This window comes from Oncorhynchus clarkii, chromosome 9 (assembly GCF_045791955.1).
Source record: "Oncorhynchus clarkii lewisi isolate Uvic-CL-2024 chromosome 9, UVic_Ocla_1.0, whole genome shotgun sequence".
NCBI lineage: Eukaryota > Metazoa > Chordata > Actinopteri > Salmoniformes > Salmonidae > Oncorhynchus > Oncorhynchus clarkii.
Window position 1 is genome coordinate 61,222,075 of NC_092155.1, and position 12,282 is coordinate 61,234,356.

At 41.5% G+C, this 12,282-nt stretch overlaps 1 protein-coding gene across 7 annotated transcripts; it reads left to right on the plus strand.

The window, feature by feature from the left end:
• Positions 1-619: 619 nt before the first annotated feature.
• Positions 620-8,134, plus strand: LOC139416680 (uridine-cytidine kinase-like 1). Of its 7 annotated transcripts, XM_071165641.1 has the most exons (16): positions 676-702; positions 1,910-2,006; positions 2,531-2,715; positions 2,846-2,952; positions 3,824-3,994; positions 4,144-4,215; positions 4,329-4,518; positions 4,793-4,854; positions 5,675-5,691; positions 5,893-5,991; positions 6,082-6,175; positions 6,283-6,348; positions 6,730-6,852; positions 7,038-7,145; positions 7,341-7,497; positions 7,952-8,134. In XM_071165641.1, the coding sequence occupies exons 2-16, from the start codon at positions 1,945-1,947 to the stop codon at positions 8,041-8,043; spliced, it is 1,605 nt and encodes a 534-aa protein (XP_071021742.1). In that variant the 5' UTR covers positions 676-702; positions 1,910-1,944; the 3' UTR covers positions 8,044-8,134. The 7 variants fall into 7 exon arrangements, with proteins under 7 accessions (XP_071021737.1, XP_071021738.1, XP_071021740.1 ...); XM_071165636.1 differs by lacking the exon at positions 1,910-2,006 and having other exon boundaries at positions 620-702; positions 2,525-2,715; XM_071165637.1 differs by lacking the exon at positions 1,910-2,006 and having other exon boundaries at positions 620-702.
• The last annotated feature ends 4,148 nt before the right edge of the window (positions 8,135-12,282 follow it).

The following is a 12,282-nucleotide window of genomic DNA, read 5'->3' on the forward strand; positions in this document are numbered from 1 at the left end:
TATAGAGCACTTCAACCATGTACAAGCTGGGAGTCTGTACACCATTCAGAAACTAGGACTGTAATGTGAACCACATGGAAACTATTATCTCTGACGAGGACACATGAGATGATCACATGCCATATCCAACTCAGACAGAACCGGGGGAGATGGAACACTCCCAAATATACATACAGTACTGTGATCAATAGAGCACAGCCCCGACTTTGAAAAGTTGGATATTGGTTTTCCAACTAAAGGGACAGACAGACTATACAGTTCTATCTGTGATTTGAAATTAAAGGATGTTATTAAAGGCTTCATGTCAGATTGGCTGTTTGTGTCTTGTTGCCCATTTTTATGTTATTTTATGTTTTAACCATACAGCTGTGCAAGATTAGTTGTGAATTATATATTTTTGTCACAATGGTTCTTCTTGGAAGTATCCTATAGTGTACTCTAATTTGGGGCTTAATTGTAAATTGGATAGATTGTTGTGAAATACATTTATGGTGAAGGGCTCCTTATTTCAGACAAATAAAATGTATTATGTACTTAACATTGGCCCACATGATTTTTCTGTGACTCCAATCCACTACTGGTGAAGATCAACTACATTACCCACAATCCTCTTGAATATATGGCGCTGTCCACCAGCCGGCACCGAAGAGGGCAAGAGGAAGCTGAGTGCAGCGGGAAGAAAATGTCATCGCGCTCAGACAGGTACTGGTCCTAACAGCATAGACTATTTCATTCTTATACCTTGTATTAGCTGATGTTGTTTAAACGAAGCCTGAAATGTATAACTATGTGCTGAGCACTGCATTGGATTTATGCCTTTCGTTGTAGCCTAATCTACTACGGCATCATTTGACCTCCCAGAGCTCACAGTGGCTTGCTTAGCTGTAACGTCCCACCTGCGCATAAACACACAGTCAAGTTGGGATTCATAGAATGTTTGAAGTTTTATACATTGAATTCAAATACCGGTTAACTGAGTCGGATATCAAGTTTGATCATTTACCAATGATCATTTTAATGCTGTGTGTCAGCTGCTCTACCGTCGCCAATAAAGTATGTCACCAAGCAGTCGCGTAATAGGATCAGTCTAATAATGGACATCTGCCTTGGATCTAGCACATAACACAACAGAATGACGCTATTGCATTGCTCTGCTCTCAGTATGTATCTGCTGAAATTGTAGTATTTGAGTGTATGTAGATTGTTACAGTAATAACTATGTAGCCTACACAATGGTAAAACAAATGTGTGCCAACAATGGACATATGCTGAATGAAATGCAGTGGCCTGGCATTGTGCAAGGAAAAACTGTGACAAAAATATGATAAAACAGCAACTGTCAGCAGGTCAGAGACAGAGTCGTAATCAGACAAACACTTGGGAACATGATTGCCCTGCAGGATATCTCTGTCCTAGCCTGGTCCCAGATCTGTTTGTGCTGTTTTGCTAATTATTGCCAAACAGATCTGGGAACAGGCTATCTCTGTCAGGATCAGCATAGGAGATGAAGATCAGTAGAGGGCGTCCTGGTGTAAACAGGCCTCTATTAATAACAGTCACCAACTCTGTGATCCTTTTAAACACACTTAGACAAGGGAGGGAGGGAGGTGAAAGTGGAGAGGTAAAAGGAGAAAATTGGTGACATTTTCCTTACTCTCCTCTGAGCTGAGATTAGGGAAGAGAGAGGCTAGATTCAGTGGGTAGATTGTAAAACAGGTCTAAAGAGACAACCTCTAAAGAGACGACCAGAGGTTGTCTCTCCCTCTAAAGTGCGTCAGGTGGATTGTAATCTCTTTTCTATGGGGGTTAACTTTGACCACGTTTGCTGCCTCAGTAAGCGTTAGCCTGTGTGAGCTCTACTGTGTTAGTAGAGAATACTGTAGTGAGTACTGTACCTGTTGGGCCTGAGCTGGAGCAGCCAGCCCTCCCTGTTTCGCTGCAGATATGACTCTGCCTGCATACACTGGAGCCAGAATCTCAGGCTGCTGGTCCATGACGACCCGCAGGTAAGTGGTCTGTTTACATAGTGGTGTTGTATGCATGATTATTGGAATGGATGCTGTCTGTGTGTGAGCACTAAGAAAACACAGACAGGGCTGTGGAAGTCATTCTGCCTGTGTGTGTTGAGGGAGTTGGGATGAGTTGTCCCATCCCATGTCAGTTGAGACATACTGGTGATGAGAGGTACAGGGAAATGCAGGATCTATCTACCAAAAACATATGTGTTGAAACAAATCAAGATTTTTATGTTGGGGCTTTAGTGGTGCCTGAACAGTACTAAATGTGGATTTAGAGTCTGATGTAACCGCTAAGCTGGTTTTTAACCTTCAGTTGAGCTTGATAGTAAACAAGGGTGTGACGGAGTTGGTATAAACCTTATCAGTGACGTTACCTACGAAAGGGACCATTATAGTACTTTATAACACTCCTAAAAAACGTCCCTCCTTTTTCTTGTACTGTAATTGTACCCAAAGCTCTATGTTAATAACAGGTTAATGATGATATGATGATTGTTGTTTCACAGTGGTAGTGGGGAAGACTCGTTAGATCGGCTCCTGCCTGGCTCTCCTATCACGGCTCCACGCAGGAAAAGCACATCCCAGACTAAGACAGAGCCTCCCCTGCTTCGCACCGGCACACGCACCATTTACACAGCCGGCAGACCCCCCTGGTATGATGAGCATGGTGCACAATCCAAAGAGGCCTTCGTCATCGGTACAACCGTTATGGGTGTATGCCTTATTTAATTGTGAATTTTTTATGTTGTGTGTGGAGTGTTGTAATGGTCTTTACTTATTGTATGACTTGTTGTTGTACTTAAACATACATGTGTGTTTGTCTGCAGGGTTGTGTGGGGGCAGTGCGTCAGGGAAGACCACGGTGGCCAATAAGATCATTGAGGCTCTGGATGTCCCCTGGGTAGTGCTGTTGTCCATGGACTCCTTTTACAAGGTGAGAGACTGGCATTCATTTGGCTTGCTTGAGATTTAGCATCTGGACATGCTACTGTAGGCTAAGGGGAGTTCCTCTCCGTTCCTCACAACAGACTTGTTGACAGACACCCTTGTGATACTGTATGAATGAGCCTACCCACAATCCATCCCTCTTAATGATGTTAATCACATGTGAAGCACATGGGGAAGAGACTGTCCACAGCCTGGGTAATCCCCTGCCACACTTCTTCCTTCCATCATGTCTGTTTATAGAACACCAGGGAACAACATGCACGCTAACCCATGGACTCAACATGCAAACACACACACACACACACACACACACACACACACACACACACACACACACACACACAGGGTTGGTGAGTAACTGATTACATGTAACAAATTGTAAACAGATTACAGATACTTTTGAAAAATGTGTTGATTACTTCATAGATTAGATTTAAATTCAGAAATGATGTTTCTGAAAAAATACATTATGACACCTTTTCACAATGACATTCAATTCAGCATGAAAAAAGGCACAAGTTTAGGTTTATTCCACCTGAGCAAGTCTGACCACAAGTCTGTTTTCTTCTACTGCTTCTTAAAGGGATAGTAATCCGAAAGTAAATTAAAGTATTCAGATTACGCTACTGAGTTTGGGTAATCCAAAAGTTACATTACTGATTACAATTTTGGACAGGTAACTAGTAACTGTAATGGATCACATTTAGAAAGTAACCTACATGAGCACACGCTACATGGGTAGGCAGCATTACAACTTTTTGTTTTTACACATTCACCTTTTCCCTTTACCCTATGAAAGATCCCATTGTGTTTCTGTGTCCATCCTTCCCTGAAGTTTGCTCTCCTGTACCCCCTAGGTTCTGACCCCTGAGGAACAGACCCTGGCAACCAGTAACGACTACAACTTTGACCACCCAGGGGCGTTTGACTTTGCGCTGCTAGTTGCCACCGTTAAGAGACTCAAACAGGGCAAGAGCGTGAAGATCCCAGTGTATGACTTCACTACACACGGCAGACAGAAAGACTGGGTGAGTGCAGAACCTGAAGGACATGTACCAAGGGAAAACTCTAGATTCTCCTGATATATTTATCCACTGTAAATAAACAGAAGAAGGGTATAACTGGCAGCTGTTGCAGTTCTGAGCATTTCTGTTGTGTCTGTCTCTTCCCTGTGTAGAAAACTGTGTATGGTGCAAGTGTGGTCATCTTTGAGGGGATTATGTCCTTTGCAGACAAAGAGCTTTTGGAGGTAAGGCTGTATGATCATCACATGTTTATAACTTCTTTACTGAATCAGTTGAGTCATCTGTGACTGCAAGGTACAGGAACATAGTGCTCTATTGCTGCTCTGTTTGTCTCCAGCTCCTAGACATGAAGATCTTTGTGGACACGGACTCAGACATCCGGCTGGTACGTCGGCTGCGCAGGGACATCACAGAGCGCGGGCGGGACATCGAGGGGGTCATCAAGCAGTACAACAAGTTTGTGAAGCCTGCGTTTGAGCAGTACATTGAACCCTACATTCGACTGGCAGACATTGTTGTGCCACGAGGTGAGAGATGGAGCACTACCCGTTAGAAAGGTAAAAGGTGCAATATTTCTGTATTCTGCATTTTGGCATCTGCCGTTCTCAATATAATATTTGTTAGCCATTGGCAGCTAATACCAATATGAAGGCATATATATCCTGCTGATATACTATGGTTTCGTAGCCGATATTCTGTGCCGATATTGTTAATTATGTGGTAGCCATTTGAGCTACTGAAATGTTTCTCTCCAAATTAAAATATGTTGTTTCCAAGTGAAAATATGATTCCCTCTGCCAGGTGGTGGTAACATGGTGGCCATTGACCTGATTGTCCAGCATGTCCACAAGCAGATGGAGGAGGTGAGTGAGCAGCAGAACACTATACTCAGTAGACTATATACACTGAGTATACAAAACATTAAGAACACCTGCTCTTTCCATGACAGACTGACCAGGTGAATCCAGGTGGAAGCTATAATCCCTTGATTGTTGTCCCTTAAATTCGTTAAATCCACTTCAATCAGTGTAGATGAAGGGGAGGAGACAGGTTAAAGTAGGATTTTTTAGCCTTGAGACAATTGAGACATGGATTGTAGTAGGATTTTTAAGCCTTGAGACAATTGAGACATGGATTGTGTATGTGTGCCATTCAGAGTGTGGATGGACAAGACAAAATATTTAAGTGCCTTTGAACTGGGTATGATAGTTGATGCCAGGCGCACCAGTTTGTGTCAAGAACTGCAACACTGCTGGGTTTTTCATGCTCAACAGTTTCCCTTGTATCAAGAATGTTCCACCACCCAAAGGACAGCCAACTTGACACAACTGTGGGAAGCATTGGAGTCAACATGGGCCAGCATCCCTGTGGTACTCTTTCAAAACCTTGTAGAGTCCATGCCCTGACGAATTGAGGCTGTTCTGGGGGCAAAGGGGTGGAGGGGGTGCAACTCAATATCAGGAATGTGTTCTTAATATTTCTGAGCTGCAGTGCATGAGAAGATGGTGCCACACAGTGGCAGAATGCTGGAGTATCTGTAGAGGTATTGTGAGGGGATGAGTGACTGACATCTCTTTGCCTTTCTCGCTCTTTCTTTTTCTCTCTCGCTCTCTCTCTCTCTCTGTTTCATTCACCTTCTTGTACATTCTGTCTCGATCTCTCTTTCTCTCTCTCTTTGTGCAGCGTGAGCTCAGTGTCAGGTAGGCTTACACATCTCTTACACCTCCTCACTCCCTCCCCCGTATTTGAGTTTTTGTAGTGGTGTTATTCACAATACCCCCACCAGGTGTCTCAGGGTGACTACATGGACTCCTTTTATTGAAGAACTAGTGGGAGAGCAGAACAGTGTCTAGTCATTGTCACCTATTCAAATGTATTCTCCTTTGTGTTGTTTCCTCCAGGGCGGTCCTGGCCTCGGCCCAGCAGACTCAGCCCCTCCCCCAGACCCTCAGTGTGTTGGAGGGTACGCCTCAAGTTAAAGGCCTGCATACCATCATCAGGTCAGATCACGTTCAAATAGAGCCAGTCTAGAATCAACACACTTTTTTTTCCTTCTTCTCATTCTCCTCCAACTAATTTGTGTAATTCAGGAATCAGGAGACCAGTCGAGACGAGTTCATATTCTACTCCAAGAGGTTGATGCGCCTCCTTATTGAACATGCTCTAACATTCCTGCCCTCTCAGGTATGTGGACATTATTTACCAATGTTTATAGTGTATTCTACTGTAATATGTTATTTTGTTGTTGTCGCTAACTTCGCTAACTTCATCCATATTGTATCATGTAACAGTCATGCACGGTACAGACCCCACAGGGCCAGGAGTATGATGGGAAGAGAAGCTTCAGTGGAAAAGGGGTGGGTACTGTAGTCATTGATACTACTCCTGTTTCCCTGCACTATGTTTCAATGACTTCATTGATACTACTCCTGTTTCCCTGCACTATGTTTCAATGACTTCATTGATACTACTCCTGTTTCCCTGCACTATGTTTCAATGACTTCATTGATGCTACTCCTGTTTCCCTGCACTATGTTTCAATGACTTCATTGATACTACTCCTGTTTCCCTGCACTATGTTTCAATGACTTCATTGATGCTACTCCTGTTTCCCTGCACTATGTTTCAATGACTTCATTGATACTACTCCTGTTTCCCTGCACTATGTTTGGTATTCCTTTCTAGTAGGAATAGTATGTGTTTGTCAACATGCTGAAGCTCCATCCTCCTCCCCCCAGATTACAGGTGTGTCTATCCTGCGGGCAGGGGAGACCATGGAGCCTGCTCTGAGGGCTGTGTGTAAGGATGTCCGCATCGGCAAGATCCTCATCCAGACCAACCTGGACTCAGGAGAACCAGAGGTACTTTAGAAAGTAACAGAATAGAATAGATCTTTATTGGCTGAAGAGAGGAGAAGTGGTCCTATTTAGAATAGTCACACTTACTCTATATCCACCTCTCTGGGCGTCTTCCTAGTAACAAGATCTGCCTCCTCTTCCTGACCGTATCTCTGTGGTAACCCTGTTTCTCCTTCATCCCTGTCCAGTTGCATTACCTGCGTCTGCCAAAAGACATCAGCGAGGACCATGTCATTCTAATGGACAGCACTGTGTCTACAGGCGCTGCAGCCATGATGGCTGTACGGGTCCTATTGGTAAGGGGGCACTAATAGACATCCCCATCCCATAATAACAGAAAGACCCTGTCTTCAGGATTAATCACTCATTGCTATAATAACCATAGAATTATAATTAGTATTTGTATTTCTATAAAATTACTAACCATACTAAATGGCTGAGTTTTAAAGTGATGGCCATAGCACTAAATGTGTTGTGTTGTGTCTATGCAGGACCACGAGGTGCAGGAGGAGAACATTGCGCTGGTCTCTCTGCTCATGGCAGAGTTGGGGGTGCACTCGGTGGCCTACGCCTTCCCTAAGGTCAAAATCATCACCACAGCTGTGGACAAGAGTGTTGATGACTTCCTGCAAGTCATTCCAGGGATTGGTGGGTTTGGCATCGATATAGCTAACATGTCTTACCCCATATACTAGTACAAACCACTCCCTCCTGTTGTAACCCACTGAGCACAGATGTCAGTTCAACGTTTAGTTTTGATATACATTTGGTTGAGTTGTCAACTAACGTGAATTCAATGTGAAATCAGTAAAACATTTCACCATGTCAATGGATTTAGGTTAAAAGTTGGGTGAAAGAAAATAAAATATGAAATGCCCTTACGTTGATGACTTTTTGCATATCCATTTAGTTTTCCAAGTTGATTCAACCAGTTTTTGCCCAGTGGGAAGTCAGTAATGTTGATTGGCCTATTTAATTAGAATTCTGCTTCAATGGCTACACCTTTCTGTAATCCACCTCAGTAATGTGCTCTTTACGGAGATGTCTGATGTGTTGCTCCATGTAATTTAACTCTATAATTCGGTGTTTTCTGTCATTACAGGGGACTTTGGGGACCGCTACTTTGGGACAGATGGTGGATCATCAGGCTGGAGTGACGATGAGGAACAGGAGCGACCGAAACAACAAACATGAACGTGATTCTGTGAAACACAAGGTTAAAGGCTAGCCTTGTGAAACCAGACTGTGAATTTGTGATAATCAGGCTGGTTTAACAAGGCTGGTTTAACAAGGCTAGTTAAGGGCAGGATTAACCAGCAACACCAATCAGATTCCATTGAGCTGCTATAGACAGACACAACAAATGGTTCTCTATAAACAAGACATTACTCCCATTTATGTACAGCAAGACATTTTGTATTCTATTTTATGGTACATATTACAATATTTAAATGGAGGCATTATTGTTCTATTTATACAGTTGGATTGTTCAGTTCTGGACTGCTCAAGCAGAACATGTTTATATATGGGGCTACATGAAACTGAATCAGTTTCATCCCTTCTGAAGAGGATGCTATCTTGACAATTGCTATGCTATCTTGGCAATTTTATATGAAATAGATTATTGAAAGTTTGGTAGTGAAGCTTCCTAACCTGTAGGGGGAAGCATTGTTCAATTTTAGTTGCTGTGTTGCCATGTTGTGTGTGTGCACCCAGATACTCAAACCACACTAGAAATCATATGACCGTCTGCAATTGGTCCATTCCTTTTATTATTGAGTGAAATTACACATCATGTACTGGAAATTGTCCATTATTTTCAATTATTTGAAAACGTATAGCAATTTGAAAGGTATTGAGTTGAAATTGTATTGAATCCTCTCCACCCATGACTGCGAGAACAGTCACTAGCAATAAATCAAGGATGATCTTCACCTGAACAAAGAGATCATGACATGTGCTGATGTTTGATGCTAAATGCCAAATATGAGATATCTTTGTATCTATCTTACCCCAATTTTTTAGGGTGTGACGGACGTTACGCTTATTGTAGTCATTTTTACCTAACATAGTACACACATATGTATGAATGTTGAATGCATTATATTTTCTACCTCTTACAATCATAGCCTACATTTAGAGTTATGAGAGAGCACTGTTTTGTGGGGAATTTGTTTATTTATAATCACAATATTTCTCTGTGAGAGCCCTCAGAGTAGGTGGCTGTGATCATGGATGTCATGCAATGCATGTTGTATTCTCCAAGACAGCACAAGACTCGCCAGCCCATGTGACTACTGCCTCAAGGTTAACCTGTTACTATGGAGACAAGCCCACCAATGAAAATTCAGCAGACGGTTGCGATGTTGACTGTAAGCTTTTTGTTTTAAGGGTGACCTATTTTTTTTCTCCAACTAGTCAGACACAGACCCCTCTGTACGCACGCACACACACACACACACACACGCCGCCACATTTGAACATTTATCTCTGGGAAATGCATGTGTTATTAGAGTGTAATTATGGAATAAAGTGAATGTCAGATTATCATTTAGGAAACAGTCACCCTTACTTACATCTACTTAAATTCCTAATCTAGCTCTCATACCATCATGGTCACCTAATCATCCCCAGCTTCCAATTTGCTCATTCACCCCCCCCCCCCCCCCCCCCCCCCCCCCCCCCCCCCTCCTATTTAACTATCCCCCAAGTCGTTGCTGTAAATGAGGATGTGTTCTCAGTCAATTTACCTGGTAAAATAAGGGTACAAAAATGATAAACATCTACTTGAATGCATCCAACTTTCTCAATGCCTTAATAGCCAATTAAATCATGTTTTCCTGTGATAAATCTGTAGCACGATTGTAGAATGTTTGTCTTCCATTAGTCACCACCAATGTTTTTCAGAGCTGCCTTTGGTTTCAGGAGCAGTTTGATATTGATTTATATTATTTTGCCTACTATGGCTGCTTTTAGACAGGCAGCCCAATTCTGATCTTTTTTTCTCAGTAATTCATCTTTTGACCAATCAGATCAGCTTTGAAAAAGATCTAATGTGATTTGTCAAAAGACCAATTAGTAGAAAAATATCAGAATTGGGATTCCTGTCTAAACCCAGCCTGTGCTTGACTTGTATCTTTATTATATGGCAATAATTTGATCATGATGTTGTAATAGGCAAAATAATAATATCTTAACAGATCATGAACAGCGCATATGACAAAGAGTTCAATGGAGGGACAGCTTTAGACTGTGCTGTGGTCTAGTGAAGTTATCTGGCATGGTTGGACAAATAATTATTACCTTCTGGTGGAGTTAATCCCGACTAATAAAAGGCACATGAGGTACATGTTTAGATTATATATATTTTTAAGTGAAGCTTAGAGAAAACATAATTTTTCAAAGTGCCACTTTATTACAAAAGTATAAACTTGACTGACATTTTCATGAATAGTAATCCTGATATAAAACATTACAATCTTTTGCATTTTTAGCACTTAATTACACGCTTCGAGTACAAGACCCTGTAGTCTGATTAGCAAACACACAACATTAGCTGCCACATAAAACTTAGCTGGGCTTTTCAAATAACACACCATAACTTAAATGGCTTGGGAAAATTAAACAAAAACATCAAAATTCACATTGTTTCATTGCTTTGCAATTTTGTCACCAGATAAGTCATTCCAAAAATACAGCCAAACATAAATAGTAAAAGATAGATTTCTTGACACCAATTATATATTTATTATTCTTTCTTTTTGTAACATACGCACGTACACATTGCATCAACATACAGAATAATAACCACATTATGTGCTGGGTATATTTGGTCAAATGAAGTTCTTTAGTGTCCAGGTTGAGATGACATTTTGTGTTATACTTCAGATACGTTCCTTTACAATATCTCTGTTGTGTCGTTATCATTTGTTGTCACTGCACAGCTGAATTTTTTATTTTCATTTAGGATAACACTGGCAATTGAGAGGACATAAAAATGTTCATCAGTGTAGTGATGAGATCGCTACAGAGAGTCTGTTAATGAATGCTCCACCTGCGTTCAAAGCTTAGGAGGGTGAAATCACCATCGTGAGGCTGAAGCAGTATCTTGATTGAGCTTAGTTTTGAGACTGAGGATGGAGCTATTACATTTGTGTAGACTTCAACAGTATGTCACCTTGACTTGATATAGCCCCTGACTTGATATGGCCCCTGTGGTTCAGATAGTAGTATCCTTTCCTCTCTGTGTTGAAGACGAAGGCAGTGACCAACTTGACAGTAACGATTGCCAGAGATTCCTAGTAGCCAAAGCTATCTTGAATTAAATGACATTGTGCTCTCTAAGAGAAACAAAGCAACATAACAACTAAACAATCAGTAAAAAAAATATATATATGTTCTTCGGTACCACATGACAGTGCTTGATTTTTGTTTGTGTTTTTTTAGCATGCAACATTAAGCAGGCAAAGTGCAGGAAAAGGATTGGCAAGTAAAAACAGTAAAACTGAAGTAAAACACTTCATTTACAGATGGTAGTGGAGACAGTCCATGTGATATGTAACAAATGAAAAGGGAAAAATATCTGGTATTTTTATCTGTGAATATGGTCAAAATTATTACTTTTTCTTTAGGAAGAATGCCAACATTTTTGCAATTTAGTTAATTATTCTCTCATTTGACTCTTTGTCCCTGAGCTTTAAAGTCCTTTGATTAATATTAATTTATTTTATATTATTATATTATTTTAATTCCTTCCTGAATCACACATCGACCAACTTGGGGGAAAGGTCTGCCATAAACAGACTAAGTGCTACATAGAGGGGAAACTGAAAGTTGTGCTCGTTCGTAAACTAGGGCTCCAGGATTGCCAGTACAATAACACTGTTTTAACCATGGAAATTAATTATGAACTCAGCAAAAAAAGAAACGTCCCTTTTTCAGGACCCTGTCTTTCAAAGATAATTTGTAAAAATCCAAATAACTTCACAGATCTTCATTGTATAGGGTTTAAACACTGTTTCCCATGCTTGTTCAATGAACCATAAACAATCAATGAACATGAACCTGTGGAACAGTCGTTAAGACACTAACACTAGGCAATTAAGGTCACCTTTATGAAAACTTAGGACACTAAAGAGGCCTTTCTACTGACTCTGAAAAACACCAAAAGAAAGATGCCCAGGGTCCCTGCTCATCGCCGTGAACGTTCCTTAGGCATGCTGCAAGGAGGCATGAGGACTTCAGATGTGGCCAGGGCAACAAATTGCAATGTCCAGACTGTGAGACGCCTAAGACAGCGCTACAGGGAGACAGGACGGACAGCTGATCGTCCTCGCAGTGGCAGACCACGTGTAACAACACCTGCACAGGATCGGTACATCCGAACATCACACCTGCGGGACAGGTACAAGATGGCAACAACAACTGCCCGAG